At 44.3% G+C, this 19,928-nt stretch overlaps 1 protein-coding gene across 2 annotated transcripts; it reads right to left on the bottom strand.

Moving 5' to 3' along the window:
- Positions 1-10,627: 10,627 nt before the first annotated feature.
- Positions 10,628-16,411, bottom strand: myl10 (myosin, light chain 10, regulatory). 2 transcript variants are annotated; one of them, XM_056284436.1, is made up of 7 exons: positions 16,247-16,411; positions 15,149-15,238; positions 14,776-14,851; positions 13,652-13,756; positions 12,773-12,851; positions 12,281-12,329; positions 10,628-10,902 (listed from the first exon to the last, which is right to left on the bottom strand). In XM_056284436.1, exons 2-7 carry the CDS (start codon positions 15,182-15,184, stop codon positions 10,798-10,800), a joined length of 450 nt encoding a protein of 149 aa, XP_056140411.1. In that variant the 5' UTR covers positions 15,185-15,238; positions 16,247-16,411; the 3' UTR covers positions 10,628-10,797. The 2 variants fall into 2 exon arrangements, with proteins under 2 accessions (XP_056140411.1, XP_056140410.1); XM_056284435.1 differs by lacking the exon at positions 16,247-16,411 and having other exon boundaries at positions 15,149-15,264.
- Between the last annotated feature and the right edge of the window lie 3,517 nt (positions 16,412-19,928).

Genomic DNA, 19,928 nt, shown 5'->3' with positions numbered 1-19,928 from the left:
TTCAGTTCAAAATTAAGTGAGGTTAAGTTAGATTTGGGTCTGTTCAGTCTGTTCAATTTAGTTTAATTTGGTTCAGTTCGGTTCAGTTCGTTTAAAGTTAAGTTAAATTAAGTTGTTAGGTTCGGTTCAGTTTAGTTGAGTTTAATTTAAGTTTAGTTTAGTTTAGCTATAAAGTCAGTCCACAAGAGACCAAGACATTTTGTGATCTGGAGAAGAAACCTGGTCACTCTGGGCTGTACAGAACAGTACCCCAAGACAGGAGGAATAGGTTACTTGTCTGTAAAGGTTGTCATCTGCTTACGCCATCAACTGGTCAAAGGTGACATACCAAGTATAGCTGAAGCCTACATACCAGACATTTACCCAATATCCACCTAATATCTACAGATACAGTTACACTTCTACAGGGCTCAACAGGAAGCTTTTAGATAACACACGTTCTTTTCTTCACAATCATATATTTATACTAATGCTTGCAGTCTAGAGGTATCTATATCTAACATCTACTATATTGATTCCTGTTTCCACAAAATATTTATAGGATGGTTTATAGGACACGTGAAGGAACATTGAAGGAGTGGATGGGGATGAAAAGTGATATGGACTTGTGGGGCTCACATCTTGCTGAGTGAGGGAGGAGAGGCCAACTGATGGCCTGGCTGTCCAGGGTGTCTCCCCGCCTGCCGCCCAATGACTGCTGGGATAGGCTCCAGCATCTCCGTGATCCTGAGAGCAGGATGACTGGGACAGTAGTCACAAAGTATTATCATTGTTTTTCTTAGCCACCTATCATATCAAGTTTATCCATCAACATCAGTTATATTGATTTATTTCCTGTTTTAAAAAATTGGTGTATCAAGATTTTCTTTAACTCTATCCAAGTTTGGTGTTAGAGAATGTTTTGTTGTTGTGGGCCCTGTGATGGTCTGGCGGCCTGTCCAGGGTGTCTCCCCACCTGCCACCCAGGGACTGCTGGGATAGGCTCCAGCATCCCGCGACCCTAAGTAGGATAGGCGGCTTGGATAATGGATGGCTAGATGTTATATAAAATTTCCCTCTCACCCTTTTTTGGATGGTGTGTGCTCATTCATTATCCTCAAGCTCGGGTCCTCTACCACAGGGGTCCCCAACCACCGGGCCACGGACCGGCACCGGGCCGCAAAGCATTTGCTACCGGGCCGCAAGGAAACAATATGATATACATTATTCAAATAAAAGCCCTAACGCTAGAGGGCATTTAATTTGAAACGGATACGTGAAGTGTGTACAATGATGAAATTTCATAACTCATTCACGTGACATTCGGCAGACCGATGGTAACTAACTTCATAACTCAGCGACGCACTCAGTCAACTCACTACTAGCAGCTAGTTAGCTACCACGAGTACCGGTAAAAAACAAACGTCGCTTGAGAGTTTCTTTGGAAGAGGTAGGGGAGTTAGAAGGTCCAGTGATGATGATAATGCAGAGACAGCAGAGGCTGGGACAGCAAAAAAAAAGAGAGAAAAAAGAAAGCTTCCGTCAATAGGAAGAACGACAAGTCGTACCTAAAATATGGCTTTCTTGCCACCGGTGATTCGCATGCTCCGAGCCCCCTCCCCTCAGGGGCGTCAATTCCCCAGAAGCCAAGGTATGGCAAAGTCAGATGATGTCACATCTGACATCACGTGACATAAACTCAAGCCCCTCAAATTTTTGTTCCAGCTCAACCATGTGGCTCTGTGCCGGTAGTTAGCTACAACCATTTATTTCATTTATACAATCGCATCACCCTAATACAGTCAGAGCCTTGACTGATTCACTTAGGCATTCCTCATCGCCCGCAACGGAAATTGTATCCCCCACCACAGGTGTAATGCCTTGGCTCTGCTACAGATTATAATATGGCAAGTATGTATTATTGTTTTTTTTTTTTCATAACCCAGCCACTGAGGATGCACAAGCCAGTACATCCTTAGTGCTGGTCCCAAGCCCGGACAAATGGGGAAGGTTGCGTCAGGAAGGGCATCCGGCGTAAAATCTTTGCCAAATCAAATATGCGGATCATAAATAAGACTTACATACCGGATCGGTCGAGGCCTGGGTTACCAACGACCGCCACCGGTACTGTTAACCAGCAGGGTGTCGGTGGAAACTATGCTACTGTTGGGCGAAGGAGAAGGAGAGGGGGAAGGCATGTCCAGAGGCAGCTAGAGAGGAGGAAGGGTAGGCATGTGGAGGTGAGAGTTGGAACTTTGAATGTTGGTACTATGACTGGTAAAGGGAGAGAGCTGGCTGGCATGATGGAAAGAAGAAAGGTAGGCATACTGTGTGTGCAAGAGACCAGGTGGAAGGGGAGTAAGGCCAGGAGTATCGGAGGTGGGTTCAAACTCTTCTACCATGGTGCGAATGGGAGGAGTAATGGGGTAGGGGTAATTCTGAAGGAAGAGTATGTCAAGAGTGTGCTGGAGGTGAAGAGAGTGTCAGACAGAGTGATGAGTATGAAGCTGGAAATTGAAGGTTTATTGCTGAATGTTATCAGCGCATATGCCCCGCAAGTTGAGTGTGAGATGGATGAAAAAGAAGAATTCTGGAGTGAGTTGGACGACATGGTGGAGAGTGTACCCAAGGAGGAGAGAGTGGTGATTGGAACGGACTTCAATGGGCATGTTGGTGAAGGGAACAGAGGTGATGAGGAGGTGATGGGAAGGTATGGAGTCAAGAAGAGAAATGTGGAAGGACAGATGGTGGTCGATTTTGCGAAAAGGATGGAAATGGCTGTGGTGAATACATATTTCAAGAAGAGGGAGGAACACAGGGTGACGTACAAGAGTGGAGGAAAGTGCACACAGGTGGACTATATCTTATGTAGAAAGCGCCATCTAAAAGGGATTGGAGACTGCAAGGTGGTGACAGGGGAGAACGTAGCTAGGCAGCATCGGATGGTGGTCTGTAGGATGACTTTGGAGACCAAGAAGAGGAAGCGAGTGAAGACACAGCCGCAGATCAAATGGTGGAAGTTGAAGAAGGAAGACTGTTGTGTGGAGTTCAGGCAGGAGTTAAGACAGGCACTGGGTGGTAGTGAAGAGTTGCCAGATGGCTGGACAACCACTGCAGAAATAGTGAGGGAGACAGCTAGGAAGTTACTTGGTGTGTCATCAGGACAGGGGAAGGAAGACATGGAGACTTGGTGGTGGAATGAGGAAGCACAGCAAATTATACAGAGGAAGAGGTTGGCAAAGAAGAAGTGGGATAGTAAGAGAGATGAAGAAAGTAGACAGGAGTACAAGGAGATGCAGCGTAAAGTGAAGAGAGAGGTGGCAAAGGCAAAGGAAAAGGCGTATGGTGAGTTGTATGACAGATTAGACACTAAGGAAGGAGAAAAGGACTTGTACCGATTGGCTAGACAGAGGGACCAAGCTGCAAAGGATGTGCAGCAAGTTAGGGCGATCAAGGATAGAGATGGAAATGTGCTGACAAGCGAGGAGAGTGTGCTAAGAAGGTGGAAGGAATACTTTGAGGGGCTGATGAATGAAGAAAATGAGAGAGAGAGAAGGTTGGATGATGTAGGGATAGTGAATCAGGAAGTTCAGCGGATTAGCAAGGAGGAAGTAAGGGCAGCTATGAAGAGGATGAAGAGTGGAAAGGCAGTTGGTCCTGATGACATGCCTGTGGAGGCATGGAGATGTTTAGGAGAGATAGCAGTTGAGTTTTAACTAGATTGTTTAACACATCCTGGAAAGTGAGAGGATGCCTGAGGAGTGGAGAAGAAGCATACTGGTACCGATTTTCAAGAACAAGGGCGATGTGCAGAACTGTAACAACTACAGAGGTATAAAGTTGATCAGCCACAGCATAAAGATTTGGGAAAGAGTAATAGAAGCTAGGTTAAGAGGAGAGGTGATGATCAGCGAGCAGCAGTTTGGGTTCATGCCACGAAAGAGCACCACAGATACGATGTTTGCTTTGAGAATGTTGATTGAGAAGTATAGAGAAGGCCAGAAGGAGTTGCATTGTGTCTTTGTAGATTTAGAGAAAGCTTATGACAGAGTGCCGAGAGAGGAGGTGTAGTATTGTATGAGGAAGTCAGGAGTTGCAGAGAAGTATGTAGGAGTGGTGCAGGATACGTATGAGGGAAGTGTGACAATGGTGAGGTGTGCGGTTGGAATGACAGATGGGTTCAAGGTGGAGGTGGGATTACATCAAGGATCGGCTCTGAGCCCTTTCTTGTTTGCAATGGTGACGGACAGGTTGACGGACAAGATCAGGCAGGAGTCTCCATGGACGATGATGTTCGCGGATGACATTGTGATCTGTAGCGAGAGTAGGGTGCAGGTTGAGGAGAGCCTGGAGAGGTGGAGGTATGCACTGGAGAGAAGAGGAATGAAAGTCAGTAGGAGCAAGACGGAATACCTATGCGTGAATGAGAGAGAGGAAAGTGGAATGGTGAGGATGCAAGGAGTGGAGGTGACAAAGGCATTTGAGTTTAAATACTTGGGGTCAACTGTCCAAAGTAACGGGGAGTGCAGTAGAGAGGTGAAAAAGAGAGTGCAGGCAGGGTGGAGTGGGTGGAGAAGAGTATCAGGAGTGATTTGCGACAGAAAGGTACCAGCAAGAGTTAAAGGGAAGGTTTACAAGATGGTTGTGAGACCAGCTATGTTATATGGTTTGGAGACAGTGGCACTGACGAAAAGACAGGAGGCGGAGCTGGAGGTGGCAGAGTTGAAGATGCTAAGATTTTCACTGAGAGTAACGAAGAAGGACAGGATTAGAAACGATTATATTAGAGGGTCCGCTCAGGTTGGACGGTTTGGAGACAAAGCAAGAGAGGCAAGATTGAAATGGCTTGGACATGTGTGGAGGAGAGATGCTGGGTATATTGGGAGAAGGATGCTGAATATGGAGCTGCCAGGAAAGAGGAAAAGAGGAAGGCCAAAGAGGAGGTTTATGGATGTGGTGAGGGAGGACATGCAGGTGGCAGGTGTGACAGAGGAAGATGCAGAAGACGGGAAGAAATGGAAATGGATGATCCGCTGTGGCGACCCCTAACGGGAGCAGCCGAAAGTAGTAGTAGTAGTTTAATATCCAAACGTTACTTTATATTTTAACGACCATGGATAAATAGGCTCGCTAGCCCTTGGTTAACGGGTTGGACGCTTTAGTCGACTGGCTAACGTAGTCGCCCGTGGTGCGGGAGACACGGTTTTGCGTCCCAGCTTAGACGGTCCGGCTGAGCTACCCCCCGAATTCGCTACAATATGTTATGATATTATTGATTTATAAGCCTAACCTAGTATATTCCGGTCATTATGAACTCACCCCTGCCCCTCCCCCGGTCCACCAGAATATTGTCAATATTAAACTGATCCGCGATGCAAAAAACGTTGGGGACCCCTGCTCAACCAAAAGTCTGGGAGTTTGAGGGTTCTGTGCAGTATCTTAGCTGTAGCAGTTCCTAGGACTGTACTCTTCTGGACAGAGACCTCAGATGTTGTTCCTGGAATCTGCTGGAGCCACTCTCCCAGTTTGGGGGTCACAGCCCATAGTGCTACTATTCATATAGCCCCTCTCCAGGGGTCTGCTGTTATGGTAGCATTCTATCAGTTCCAGTTTATCCGCCCTTGTCCATGAATGTCTTGTTCCAGTAGCCCATTTCTCATCAGGTTGCCTTGGTTCCCCAACCCATGATCTGGACCTTGTTAACCTGGTGACATACAAGCCGGTATGACTCTATTCATGCTTATGTCCCTCATATCTGAGGTAGCTGGCTTGTATAGCATGAGCAGTCTAAGCCACAGACTCTTGATGGAGACTTGTTCCAACCGGGGTTTGACAACAGCGTGTGTGTGTGTGTGTGTATGTGTGTGTGTATGTGTGTGCGTGCGTGCGTGCGTGCGTGCGATATGTGTGCTGCTGACCATCTAGACATGAGGCTGCATCCCTGGAGTTAGAGGAGGCATAGAAGTGATGGATGGAGACAGTCTCTGTTGTATTTTGATTTATATTTCTCAATCAGTTGAGTCTGTGTGTGTGTGTGTGTGTGTGTGTGTGTGTGTGTGTGTGTGTGTGTGTGTGTGTGTGTGTGTGTGTGTGTGTGTGTGTGTGTGTGTGTGTGTGTGTGTGTGTGTGTGTGTGTGTGTGTGTGTGTTTTGGGACTGAATGTAGAAATCTTCCAGCAGCAGTCCAGTATATCCTCCTCTGCCACAGTATCTGTCAAAATGTGACAGATCATACATCTTCGGCTTTTCAGAAGCCACAAGAACTTCAGTGGTTCAAAGAAATTTACAACGGTGCCAAATTATGTTATGAGCCTATTGGAGTATTCAAAAATTACATTCTTTTTTGTACCTTTCATCTAGGCAGCCCTGTAAGGGGCCAGTATATGTGAGAAGGCCAAAAAAAAAAAAAAATAGACTACATCCCATGCAGTATGTCCGTCCCATTTTTGACTGATGATTTGTTTCAGAATGAACTAAATCCAATTCTATTGCTGATCTCCAAGACTGAGGTCTTATCAGACCTCCTATACCTCTACTTGCCCCAAGGCCCCTCAGGTTCTCTGATAGAGACCTCTTTCCTGTTTGACAGTCTGGGGGCTGAAGCTTACAAGAGATGGAGATTTCAAGGCTGTAGTCTGAATTGCACAAGATCTACCTTCTCACTTTTGAAGACCCCCTTAATTCTATAACCTTTGGCTATTGCCAACATACTCTTAAAGCTGTGTGTGATAACATATACTGAAATAAAACAGCTTAATAACTTCACTATGTACTATACTATGTATTATGCTGTGTTATATGTATTACCCTGTATTATGTTACAACTGAACGTGAGAACTTGATTTTCCTAAATGACACTAAATCTCCTCATCTCTGCCAGCAGAGGACAGCAGTATAACTTCTTCAAAATCTGTATCTGTTGGCTTTGATAGAAGTCGGTCTTTAATTATTTTGGTGGGTTGGATTTGATCAGGTCCTGACTGTATTTTTGTAAATCATACCGTTTTTAAACTGTCAGGAAAACTGTTTGAAACGCTCAATTTAAGAGTACCCAGAATGAAACGGAAATGGAAGAAGTGAGTCTGGTTAGGACGATGTATTAGTTTTTATGGGTGTCTTATGTACAGAGGTGTGTGTGTGTGTGTGTGTGTGTGTGTGCGTGCGTGCGTGCGTGCGCGCGCGCGCGCGCGTGTGTGTGGCTGGCTGTCTTAGTTTACAGTGAACGACCACAAGTTGAGTTGCAGTGGGATTACCATTGCCTGAAGGCTTTGGCATTTTCCGTTGTTCGGTTCCCTTAAACAGCCGCTGATGATTGCTTCGTATCAAAATTGCAGCAGGATGCTGTGCACAGCAGGGACCGGGAGGGACACAGGTACAAGCCCTTATTTTGACAGGTGTCCAACTATAAAAAGGGTTTTTGAATAAAACCCTTAATCCTTGCCAGCCCCAGTGAGGCTGTTTACTAGCAAAACCTGATCTCCAGCTTCCCTATGGAGGGAGGTAGGCAAAAATGAAAATTTCCTAGTTAAACATACTAATTATACAATCTTATAATTATGACAACAATGCAAGCAACATCCTAGGCAGTACCCTACTGTTTATCCAACATCACAAACTAGCTCCCTTTGCTTTGTGGCCCCTTTGCAACTCAGTGCAAAGCCATAGAAGTCATCATCGAAACACCACTAAATGTGTTAAAGACATTGCTGTCTTTCACGTCTCAAGGTATATAATTTGCCTCTTTGAAGGATAGGAACAGCACCGCGAGTCTGTGGTTGGTGACTTTGTTTCATGTTGTGATCAGTACTTCCTCCAACTAAATGTCACAAAAACCAAAGGCATGAATGTCTGTTTCCAGACACATTCACCCAACCCTAGACTGACTGTCAGCAAAGGCTTCTATGTTGATACAGCTGTCTGCCCCCATTTGCATTTTGAACAAAATGGCGATGCCATGTCTAAGAAGGTGCACCAACTGTTGAGAATTCATTTTATATACAGACGGGTGACAAATTGAAGGAAAAACCTGAACACTTGACCCCTACAGTGAGGGGGTCCAGGGGCTCTGTTATGCTGTGGGGGCATTTTCCTGGCATGGTTTGGGGTCCACTTGTCCCCTTAGAGGGAGGGGCCATTGCAAATCAATACAAAGTTATTCTGAGTGATCACCCTTATCTTATGAAACATCTCTATCGTGATGGGAGTGGTCTCTTCCAGGGTGATAATGCCCCCATCCACAGGGCACGAGGAGTCACTGAATGGTTTGATGAGGAGGAAAATGATGTAAAACATATGCTATGGCCTTCACAGTGACCAGATCTCAACCCAGTTGAACACCTATGGGAGATTTTGGACCGACGTGTTCGACAGTGCTATTCACCGTCATCATCAAAACACCAAATGAGGGAATACATTTTGGAAGAATGGTGCTCATCCCTCCAGTAGATTTCAGAGACTTGTAGAATCTATGATAAGGAACACTGAAGCTGTTCTGGAGGCTCGTGGTGGACGAGCAAATTACTAAGACACCTTATGTTGGCTTTTCCTCTAATTTGTCACCCACCTGTATATATTTGTTTAGCTATGTCATGTTAGCCTAATTATAGAAGTTTCATTGAAACTGTTTTGACTATGTGCAGTGTTGCATAGTTTGGTAATCCTGATTTGAGCTACAAGAAACAGCTTAGTAGCTTTAAAAAAAAGCCTGAAAGTGGCAAGATTATATTCGACTAAGCAGCTTTAAGGCTTGTTTTATAAACCAGTCATTAGGAAGGCTAACATCATGTCGAAGCGGGGTTCTCCGGGCTCTTTAATTGTGCAAACAGACTAACGTGTCGACACCACTGGGCCTTCATCGGGGTCAGAGTGGGCAAAGACACGAGGCAAACAACATGTGTAGTCAACCCAGACCAGGTGTACAATTGTCATTGGATAATTGGTCGAACAGGATTTCAACTCTATTGGATGGTGAATCCAAAGGTGGGAGTTGCCATAGTAACTGTCCAAGTGCCACACCCCCTAACACCATGTCAGAGACAAAACGAACCCAGACCTCTCTTAACGTTACGAAGATAAAAGTATGAGAAGCTCAAGTACAAACATCCGTCAGGTGTGCCAAGCTACAGTCATTAATGTCAAAGTGCTAACCATGTCAGAAACAAAAGAATAAAATAAGGCTGACTTCATTCTGGACAGTTCTGGCTGCCTCAGATCTGGATTGTGTCCAGATGCCATTTGGCTGTATTACATTGACACCTGTGTTTTAATGTACTGACCGCCCTATCCAATTACAATTTGATCAGACGTATTGATTATTGGGTCATGGAGACAATCAGCAGGCTAAATAGTGCAATGTAATGTTTTATAATAATACTACTAATAATAATGGATTACATTTACTATATAGTGCTTTATGTAGACACCCAAAGTGCTTCACAGTGAAGGGGGGAAACTCACCTCAACCACCACCAGTGTGTAGCACCCACTTGGGTGATGCACGGCAGCCATTTTGCACCAGAACGCTCACTACACATCATCTTGAGGTGGAGAGGGATGAATCATTACGGCCGATTCACTTGACCTACATGTCTGAATGTTTCCCAGTGATAAGCAATCACTGAGAAAAATTCAGACATGTAGGTCAGGTGAATCGGCTGTACTAAATTGTCCCTAGGTGTGAATGTGTGTGTGTGTGTGTGTGTGTGTGTGTGTGTGTGTGTGTGTGTATGTGTGGGTGGGGGGGCCCTGTGATGGTCTGGTGGCCTGTCCTGTGATGGTCTGGTGGCCTGTCCAGGGTGTCTCCCCGCCTGCCGCCTAATGACTGCTGGGATAGGCTCCAGCATCCCTGCGACCCTGAGTAAGGATAAGCAGTTTGGATAATGGCTGGATGGATGGGTGGATGATTAGGTGGCCAGATGGAGATAGCCAGGTTGAGAATTTTTGTCAGGACACCAGGGATCCCCCCTATTCTTTGCAATAAGTACCATGGGATCTTTAATGACCACAATGATGGAGGACCTTGGTTTAACATCTCATCCAAAGGACAGCATCTCCTACAGCACAGTGTCCTAGTCCCTGCAATGGGATGGTTTTTGTTGTTTTTTTATTAGGACCAGAGGGAAGACTGCACCCTACTGGCCCGCCAACACCACTTCCAGCAGCAACTCAGTTTTCCCAGGAGGTCTTCCATCCAAGTACTAGCCAGGCCCATACCTGTTTAGCTTTTGTCATTCAGCAGAACCAGGATACATGTTGGTATGGTTGATGGTACCAGCAGACACACTTAGTGTCTTTATCACTTATTTTTTTATTTATATCACTATATGTTTTTATTTATATCACTATCAGCACCACTGGTTATTGTGTCTGTAACAATTGTGTGAAGTGGCTTTTATGTGCCCTGGTAGCAAACTTTGCCCTGTGTTACTGTGGTATTTTCTATTGTGATGAGTGGCAGCAAACAGAATTTTCCTAAATGGAACAATAAAAATTCAAGTCAGTTGAATCCAATGGATTTTAATTGACTTGTACTGAACCGAACTGTCAAAATGACCCATCTATTCTTAAAAGGTGAAACTGGTTATCACGACTTTATGAAAAATCCATGTTTTTCATGTCTGCATTACTGAAACACAAACAGTACAGTTAAGTCGTAGCATTGCACAACACTTGATTTGTGTGATTTTTGTAGTTTTTATTTTATTATTTTTATTTCGAGGGCTGAGAGTAGAGGGAGGGGATATGTGACGTGTGGGATGACAAGGTATGATGGACAGTCCCAGATGGCTGATGGGGGATTTGAGGGTTGTGATTGGCTCCTTCATTCCGGTTCCTTCTCCTCTCCATGGGTGATAACATAACACAGGTTTTTGTAATCCAGGTTGCCAGCAACATCCAGGGGGAAGTTAACAAACATTTGGTTGACCTAGAACAGGAAGTATAATGTGAGAAGAGAGACTTACGTAGGCAGGTGTCTCATTCGAAGAATCTACTTGGTCCATGTAGGATTATTAAATGATCATAGCAGTATAGAATTACAAAACAGTAAAGCAATTATTTCACCAGTCTAATATCACTTGTTGAAGATTTGTGCTGTGAGGTTCCCTGCCCCCGGCTCATGTCTCCCCTATGAGGCAAGGAGACTGTATATCATGTTTATTATAAGTGTGTACCTGTGGTGTGTGTGTGTGTGTGTGTGTGTTGAGGGGGTCTAAATGGGAAGAGCAATACACATTAAGGAGGAAAGTAAATCACTGAGCATATTAAGTATGAAATTCTTAGCTTAATATTCTTTCTAGGCCAATGTTTTCTTTTGTATGTTACATTATCAAAGCCAACTTTCTACATAGTAGCACTAATCCATCCATCCTTCCATCCTTCCATCCATCCATCCATCCATCCATCCATCCATCCATCCATCCATCCATCCATCCATCCATCCATCCATCCATCCATCCATCCATCCATCCATCCATCACCCAAGCTGCTTTTCCCAACCGGGGTCATGGGATGCTGGAGCCTATCCCAGCAGTCATTGGGTGGCAGGCAGGGAGACACCCTGTACAGGCCACCAGGCCATCACAGGGCCGACAGACACACACACGCGCGCGCGCGCGCACACACACACACACACGCGCACACACACCTAGGGACAATTCAGTATGGCCGATTCACCTGACCTACATGTCTTTGGACTGTGGGAGGAAACCGGAGCACCCGAAGGAAACCCAGGTAGACGTGGGGAGAACATGCAAACTCCACACAGAGGATGACCCGGAACGACCCCCAAGGTTGGACTATCCCGGGGCTCGAACCCAGGACCTTTTTGTTGTGAGGCGACTGCATTAACCACTGTGCCGCCGTAGCACTAATCAATTTTTAAAATATCAGGATTTACAAAAAGAAGATCCTGAAAAAGATGATGCATAGCACAGCCCCAGTCTACAGTCAGTAACTAGCCTCCTCTGTCTGGTGACGGCAGGTTAAAGCTGCTGTCCTCAAGCGAGAGACAGAAATGTGCATGTTCCCAGATTTTTTTTTTTTTAATGCTCATCTTCTCACCTGCCTTTACGGACCTATCTGACATGGCTTCACTAGAACCATGTTTGCTGGATTTTCCACAGCATGTCTAAAATGGTGCGCTGGCCTGAATGTGTTCATGTGGCGGAATGTAAATCTCAGTCCATTGTCTTTTGTATTCAACCTCAGCAAACTCTTGATGTGAGCTTGGAGATCGGAGACGAGATACAGCGAGTGATGGATGGGCTATAGTGAAAGGAAAGAGTGTGATGCTGGTACCTTACCTCATCCTCGGTGAACTTGTCTGCCTGGGACATGAGGTAGTATTTAATTCTATGGAGGAAGAACATCACATTCGATTGCTTATTCCTTTACCGTGACTGGGTGTAATTTTCTCCTACATGCGATCTGAACAATCACGGACTTTGAGCCGTTAATTCTGGGTTTCTTCTTTACTTGTAGCAACTGATATTCCATAATAAGCTCCAGAGCATCGTCATACATGAAAAACTACACTTCAGTTGTGAGCATGGTCTTAGTAAAACTAAACATACATGAAGACACGTTTCCTAAAACGTGTGTCAAACACGTAAGACAAAACAAACAAGTTAGGATAAACAAATCTTGTCTCCGCGGAGCTTCCAAAAACTAACTCAGATTATCTGTGACTACTGTGAAATTCAAAATTGAAAACCGATACTCGTAGTTTGATGTTAAACACTGTATATAACTGGTCGCACATATCTCAGTTTGTGAAAAATACTGAAAATGCTTACTCGTCTCCTTTTAGGACACCCGTTCCCTCCACGTCGAAGATCTTGAAGGCGTTAAGAATGGTTTCCTCCGGGTCGGTGCCTAAAGTGACGGGGGGGAGGTTTTGAGAGATTCAGCTGTCATACCAGACAAGCATTGAGAAGCAAACGAGAAAATGATGTGACCTCAGAGGGATTAAGTTATATGACTGTGTGTCTTGTTCAGTTTACGTCAGTGGCTCGTTCTCTGTAGTACATAGGATTTCTTTCGTCATGTCTTTGCACGCCTATTGATCGCAGGGCAGACGATGCTAAGTAGCGGTGGGACAAAATATCGATATTGGAATAAATCGTAATACTTCCTCTTGCGATACGTTATCGAGACACTGGGGACAAATATCGATATTTTTGTTAAAAACTTTTTTTCCATGATAATTTTTCCCCCAACTTTATAGATAATGGTCAAACTCAAACAATAGTAGCATGTATACGGAAGTTTGAAGGAAAAAAATCTTTACATTGGAATGATAGCACACGTGGACAAGTTGCAGTCAGTGTGTGTGTGTGTGTGTGTGTGTGTGTGTGTGTGTGTGTGTGTGTGTGTGTGTGTTAAAGAGGCACTAAGCTAAAACTCTATGCACTTTGTTGTACTTCGTTTCTTCTCAGTTGTCAAATTCTGTGAAATTGTCACCACAATACAGTGAACAAATACATAATTTCTGATATTTGCCTTTTTAGTTTTTTTTCTTCTCCAGCTATGCAGGTATCGCGATGTATCATAGATGGTTGTCTTGCAATGTATCGAGCATTGCTGTATCGTGATACCATTGGTATCGTGGGCGATGTATCGTGATAGTATCGTATCATATCGTAACTCTGAACTAATTCTAAGTCCTGACTAACCTTTCAGCTTCTCGCCGAACATAGCCAGGAAGATGGTGAAGTTGATGGGACCTGGGGCCTCCTTCATCATCTCGTCCAACTCATCGTTGCCGACGTTGAGGCGGCCTGTGTCAACACATGGAAAATACAGGGGGCAAGGTCACAAGTACTACTTCTGTAGATGATATTTGATTGAGAGGCGCAACATTTCTCTATCGCCTAGCTTCTCTGATCCACTACAGTTTTACCTGCTGACGTGATTCTGGTTTCAAAGTACGTTATTCTCTGTCCCCTGGAAGTTCCTTAAACACCAGTTGCGATTAGTTCGTTTGAATCACATGGAATAGTACATGCGGCCACTTTAACTCTAATTAATAGTCACAACAATTTGCATATGAAACCACTCGTTTTCAGTTGTTGTACCATTGTATTGTTTATAAGGGCGGGGATACCTGCAGTCAGTTAAGACTGAAGAGGTCACTTAGATGAGTGATGAAACGTTTCTCTCTCAATAAACCTTGTGTCCAGATGAACTTTCTGGGATATAGTCTGTGTAATATGTCTCACCAGTGCCATGTTTCTTATCAAAGTTAGTTTGTTTCTCCCAATACAATGCTTAATATGTGATATTGGGTTTATATGCCCAATACAAATGTGCAAATGTTAATACTATATAATAGGGACCCACCGTCTTTTCCTTTTTCCTCTTATTGAAAATGTTAGGTTTTTTTTTCCCGCAATCTGAATATAATTATACCTCTCAGCTTACAGACTTTTGTAGAAGACAGGAAAAAAGTCCTGGACTAATCACCAAATCATCACAGTACCTCCACATGTAACCACTCACACGCCCATTGGTACCATCTGGTAATTTCGAAATGTAGAAATGAACTTACTGTGCATGTCTGTAGACTTCAGGAGGAAACCAGATACAAGGAGGATACCCACGTAAAGTTGAGGAGAACATACAAAGGGACCTAATGTTATCAATTTATGTTGAGTCATGTCCTAGTTTCCTCCATGAGAGTATCCTATCACCCATTACACCAAATTCCTTGTTTGTGCATTCTTACTTGGCCAATAAACAGCTCTCCAATTCTGATTGGGCTCTCTAACCCAACCTTAAAGAAGAAAGGAAAGCTCACCCAGAGCAGCATACGTGTCTCTCAGGTCACCCTTGTCTATGAAGCCATCTCTGTTCTGGTCCATGATCGTGAAGGCCTGGGAAGAGGAACACAGAGAATGAATATCGCAGTCACTCCTGACGTAACGACCTGTCTAACATCACGTATAGTAGTTGACATGAAATAACATTTCTGATCTTTGTATTGCTGAGGCAAAGGAACCTCTACTCTAATGGTGGATCGGGAATCTGGTGCAGTTGTAAAGCCGGGGTAACATTTTACGCAAAAAAAAAAAGTCTAGCTCAAACTCGACAAGTCATTGTTATGAATCCACAAGCTGTCATTTGAAAGTTAACAGTGATGAGACAAGCTACGCTGCCAAAAGTGGACCCACCTCCTTGAACTCCTGGATCTGTGCCTGCTCAAACATGCTGAACACATTAGAGCTAGCTTCAGCTGTCTTCTTCTTAGCCTTCTTCGGTGCCTGAGGGGAAAGAGGAAACTATTTCTTTTTTTTCTCTCTTCTCGATGGCTTTTAATAAACGATGGCTTGTGAGAATGCCAGCCCCTGTGAAAACCGATACGAATTGTGCATGTTGGTTTTAGTTAGTTGTAATGAATAAAGTGAACTTAAATCCTCTGTGTGCTACTGGGCCCTTCCGTTACGTGAGCTTGACATGACAAAATCCGACGGCTGTGACATCTGTGATACTGAGGCGTATCGTTGGCCAACGACTTTGTAACCTGACCCCTCCTCCTCTTGATGAACTAAGGTGCACTTACACTACTACTAAATGCACTTGTCATGACATGAACTCTTGGCTGTGATACTGGCACTGTTTAAGGGCTCTGTGATGCCTGTGGTTAACGCTTGACTCCATCTGCTGATTGCTGACTCGCTCCTAAGTCACTTTGGATAAAAGGGGGCCATTAAATGAGAAAATGTAACATGTAAATTACTCAGCACTTCACTATTAACAGCTGCTGCTCACACCACGTGGTCCTGAAACTCGTTCTTTAATCGTCCGATGTATTTCAAAACTGACTCCACGTGTTAGCGACCTTTGCCCTGCTTACTTTTCTAACCAACAACTCTGCGGCATCTGCATATTTTGCAGTAGTTTCAGTTCAGTTTGGCTGTGCATTTGAGGCTAGGGTGTGAATGTCAAATTTGCACAATCCGAGCGAGGCCCACGTGGTGGTGAAAATACTGTTAAAATAACACTGTTAGAATAATACTCACCCACATCACTTAACATAAGAAGCGATGGGGATTTTAGAACAGTTATTTATAATAAATTCAGAATTTCCTGAGCATGACAATCCAAGCTATCTTTTGAACAACTTCGATTAGCTCATTTTTGTAGTTATTAATCTGCCACAATAATCATCTCACCAACACCTTTATTGTAATAGGGGAACCAAGATGTGGCCACACAATGCCACATTTTAAGATCATCAAATTGACACCCTTATAAGGGTTATATAATACCTGTAATCATCTAGTAAATGTGTAAATTGTGCCTGTCGAAGTGAAGACCAACTGCTGCTGCATTGCCTTCAATTCCGGTATGGATTTGAGAGTTCAATCTGCTAGCATAAGCTGAGATGGACTCCCGCTCAGCATCTTTGACGAGACCTTTCAAGACCCCCGTAGTCAAATCTGAAAAAGACAGACAAAGAAAAGAGACGTGAAGAAGACAGGCAACGTTACCATTGTGAGCGGCTTCTCAATAGATCTCTGTCCACAAACGCCTGAGAGGACAATAAAAAGTCACTCTTAGCAGTTATATAGCCACAAACTTGGCTCCCTCGGCCACCTGGGCTAAGTTTAGACAATAGAGGGTGGATTGGTACCCAAGGCATTCCATCCATATAGAGACTTAGCACCTCGCACCCAGCGCCACCACCCCACCCATTGTCATTGTCACAGGTGGAGGTGTCACTCTGAGCCATTTGTGCCACAGACAGTTTAGGGACCACACAAGCTATGCTCACTTCATCATGCCCTTATCCAGGGTGGCTATTGTTCATTCTGGATATGTGCCAATGCCACAGACTTGACTAACCCTGCGCCGAGCCTCAGGTGCTAACACACGAGCTCAGCTTTCCAAATTAGCACAATGGACACAAATGATTCTCGTGTCAACGTAGGTGCTTTGAACAGATGGCTGCCCTTTGCTGGCAAAGGTAATTGAAATGCGAAAGTCGTCTTACCTTGTTGTCAAGACGGCGGCCTCGGACTTGTATATAGAGATTTTCTCCCCAAAATAAGTGAGCAAATGAGAAATAAATGACAGCACTTTTGGCACTGCAGGACAAGACAGATCAGATAACAGATACATGACATGTAGACGCTGGGTCTTCAAATTAGACTGAACAGCTTGTGCAGTCGAATAGCCTGAATTGTGCCTTGGTAACTGATATGGAGGGAAGAGTGAGAAGTGATTTATTTTTATGTTTTCTGGAAAACAGGTGACCATTGTGATTCCGTCAGACAGTCATAACTCTTGGCCACAGCAGACGACCTTGGAGAGTGGCCTCATAGTTGACTCTTTGCATACACGTTTATGGGTATAATAGTGTCAGAGTTTTATAGAAACTGTATGTGTGTGTGTGTGTGTTTATGTGTCTGCATGGTCACGTTTGAGGATTTAACCACATTCATTTAACCAAGCAGAACACGAGGGAATGGCGCGTGTCCGTATTAGAGAATGTGCATGGTAAAATTGGCGTGTATGCAGGAAAACAGCTTTTCTTGCACGACCCCAGCAGAGAAAGAGAAAGAGCAGGGTGTGAGGCACGTTGTGTAGCTATATGGCTCCTGGCTTGACACTGCGTTTTGGGTTTAAAGGGCAGCAGCCCGGCAATGCTAAAGAGTCGAGCTATCCCGGGAAACCTTGCGTTGTTACAGTAACACAGATACTTTGGGCATCGGCCAGCTGAGTGACACAGGCATTAAACACACCAGCAGCGTCAATAATTCAATTCTTCTTGTGCCCCTCCCTTACTCCCAATAGTCACAAGTGCTGGCAGTCGATCCATCAACTCTTCCTTTCTTTTTTGAGCCCAGCAACACATTTACCATTGTCTTGTTTCCTGGATCGGTGTTGTGGCCTCATTTTTTTTCTTACTTTTGACATTCTTGCATTACTGCCTCCAGTATTATTTATCATTCACTGATACACTGTCAGATTTGGGTGCTCAAAACAGATGTCTACACAAAGGATTAAGAGTAAAAGCAAATTACTGAACAAATTACATCAATAATTGGTCATTGTACAGGTTATATTGCTATTGGTCATCATTTGTGTGTGTGTGTGTGTGTGTGTGTGTGTGTGTGTGTGTGTGTGTGTGTGTATATAGGCACACTATTTCAAGGCTAATGCCTGAGAGTGTGAATGCCTTGTCTCTTTCCCGTGTGCCAAATTTGTATTGCTTTTCATACCGTTCTTTTATACTCGTTTGAAATGCAACATTTGGCTCCTGCCTTATGAGGTGTAGGTCCCTCACCCCAATGTGAGCCACAATCTAAGATGAATAATTAACTAAACCAATTTTGAACCCCTTCAAACCATGACCTACATACCATAATAACCTGTTAAAAGACCTTACACTCATCTCTGCAGTACATTAAATAATATGCACCAGGGATGATCTGAATCTGAACCATGTTACTGGTGTCTGATCTCACTTGTTTAACCATTCTTTACGTACCAACACTGCAAAAAATGTCATTTGCATAAAAAAAACCCATAATCGCAATTAAAGATTAGGGCCGTTCGATTTTTTTTGTGGAAGAACAAAAATAGATGGCTCTTATTTTTCTTGGTTACTTCTGAGTTACCAGGATAGTTTTGGATATAAACAGAAGTCATGTGTTTAAGCAATGCATTCAAGAGCAACAGAGTCTATAGATGGGGTCAATCAGTGAAACCCGTTTAGCCTCTTCAGGGTGCAATTTTGAGCAAGTTTAAAATTAGAGTATTTAAATGGATAATTTCAGAACTCCATCGGAATGAACGTGCTGCATTGTTGTGCGCGCAAATGTGTGTGAGTGCAAATGACCTGTTAGTGTGTTCATTAAACCTAATCTAAAACTATAAATAAACACGGAATTAACGAAAAAGTCATTATGTAATCAGTGTTTAAAGAGGGTGGCTAGCTCACTGTAGCTGTTGTTAGCCTGTGCAGCAGCAGCAGGTCAAGATTTAATTCTGGTTTACAGAGACGCCCATAATCATATTTCCATTTTGTAGCTAACTGCCACTTTTTTGCCCCCCCCCCCCTCTTTTTTTCCTCCCCAGTTGTACCCGGTCGCTGCTCCGCCCCCTCTGCCGATACGAAGAGGGTGGCAGATTACCACGTGCTTCCTCCGATACATGTGGAGTCGCCAGCCGCTTCTTTTCACATGACAGTAAAGAATTTCGCCTGGGGGACGTAGCACGTGGGAGGATCACGCTACTCCCCCCCCCCCAGTTCCCGCCTCCTCCTGAACAGACGCACCAACCGACCAGGGGAGGGACTTGTGTAGCGACCGGAACACCCACCCACATCCCAACCAAGCCGGAGGTAACACGGCGGGGATTCGACCCGCCGATCCCCATGTTGGTAGGCAACGGCATAGACCGCTACGCTAACTGACTGGCATTTTGACACAGATACCAATAGGTAGCAACACACTCTCAGCACGAGGCCACAGGGATATGTATCGCCAGGCGGTCTTGACCAAACAAGACTATCTCCTGCACATGACCTGCTCTCATGGTTGCCTTTAGCAGACAATTTGATTTAACAAGGCAAATTTACAAGCTTACTTGAATGAAGACACATTGCAGGAGCTGGGAAAAGGTGCTGATTTGGTTTGCACAAGTTACAGTATTTTATATTACAGTATACACACAAAGGCTCAAAAAATGCACAAGTTCACACACAAACACATGAGCAAGCGCACGCACAAACATGCACACACAAACACACGCAACCCCCCCCCCACACACATACACTAAGATGGCTTTTCATTGATGCAGCATCTCCAGTTCATCCCTTATGTCTCTTAAAAGGCTAGAATTTCCTTGATTAAAATTTTATCCCGTATGTAGAGCTTTAAAAATCAAGCGCCAACCTCAGAGGGGTTTTACTGGGCTAAAAAAAAGAAGAAAAGTGGGTGGGAG

This window comes from Lampris incognitus, chromosome 8 (genome assembly GCF_029633865.1).
Source record: "Lampris incognitus isolate fLamInc1 chromosome 8, fLamInc1.hap2, whole genome shotgun sequence".
In the NCBI taxonomy this organism is placed as follows: domain Eukaryota; kingdom Metazoa; phylum Chordata; class Actinopteri; order Lampriformes; family Lampridae; genus Lampris; species Lampris incognitus.
The sequence above is the reverse complement of the archived record's forward strand: the minus strand, read 5'-3'. Positions and strand labels throughout refer to the sequence as shown.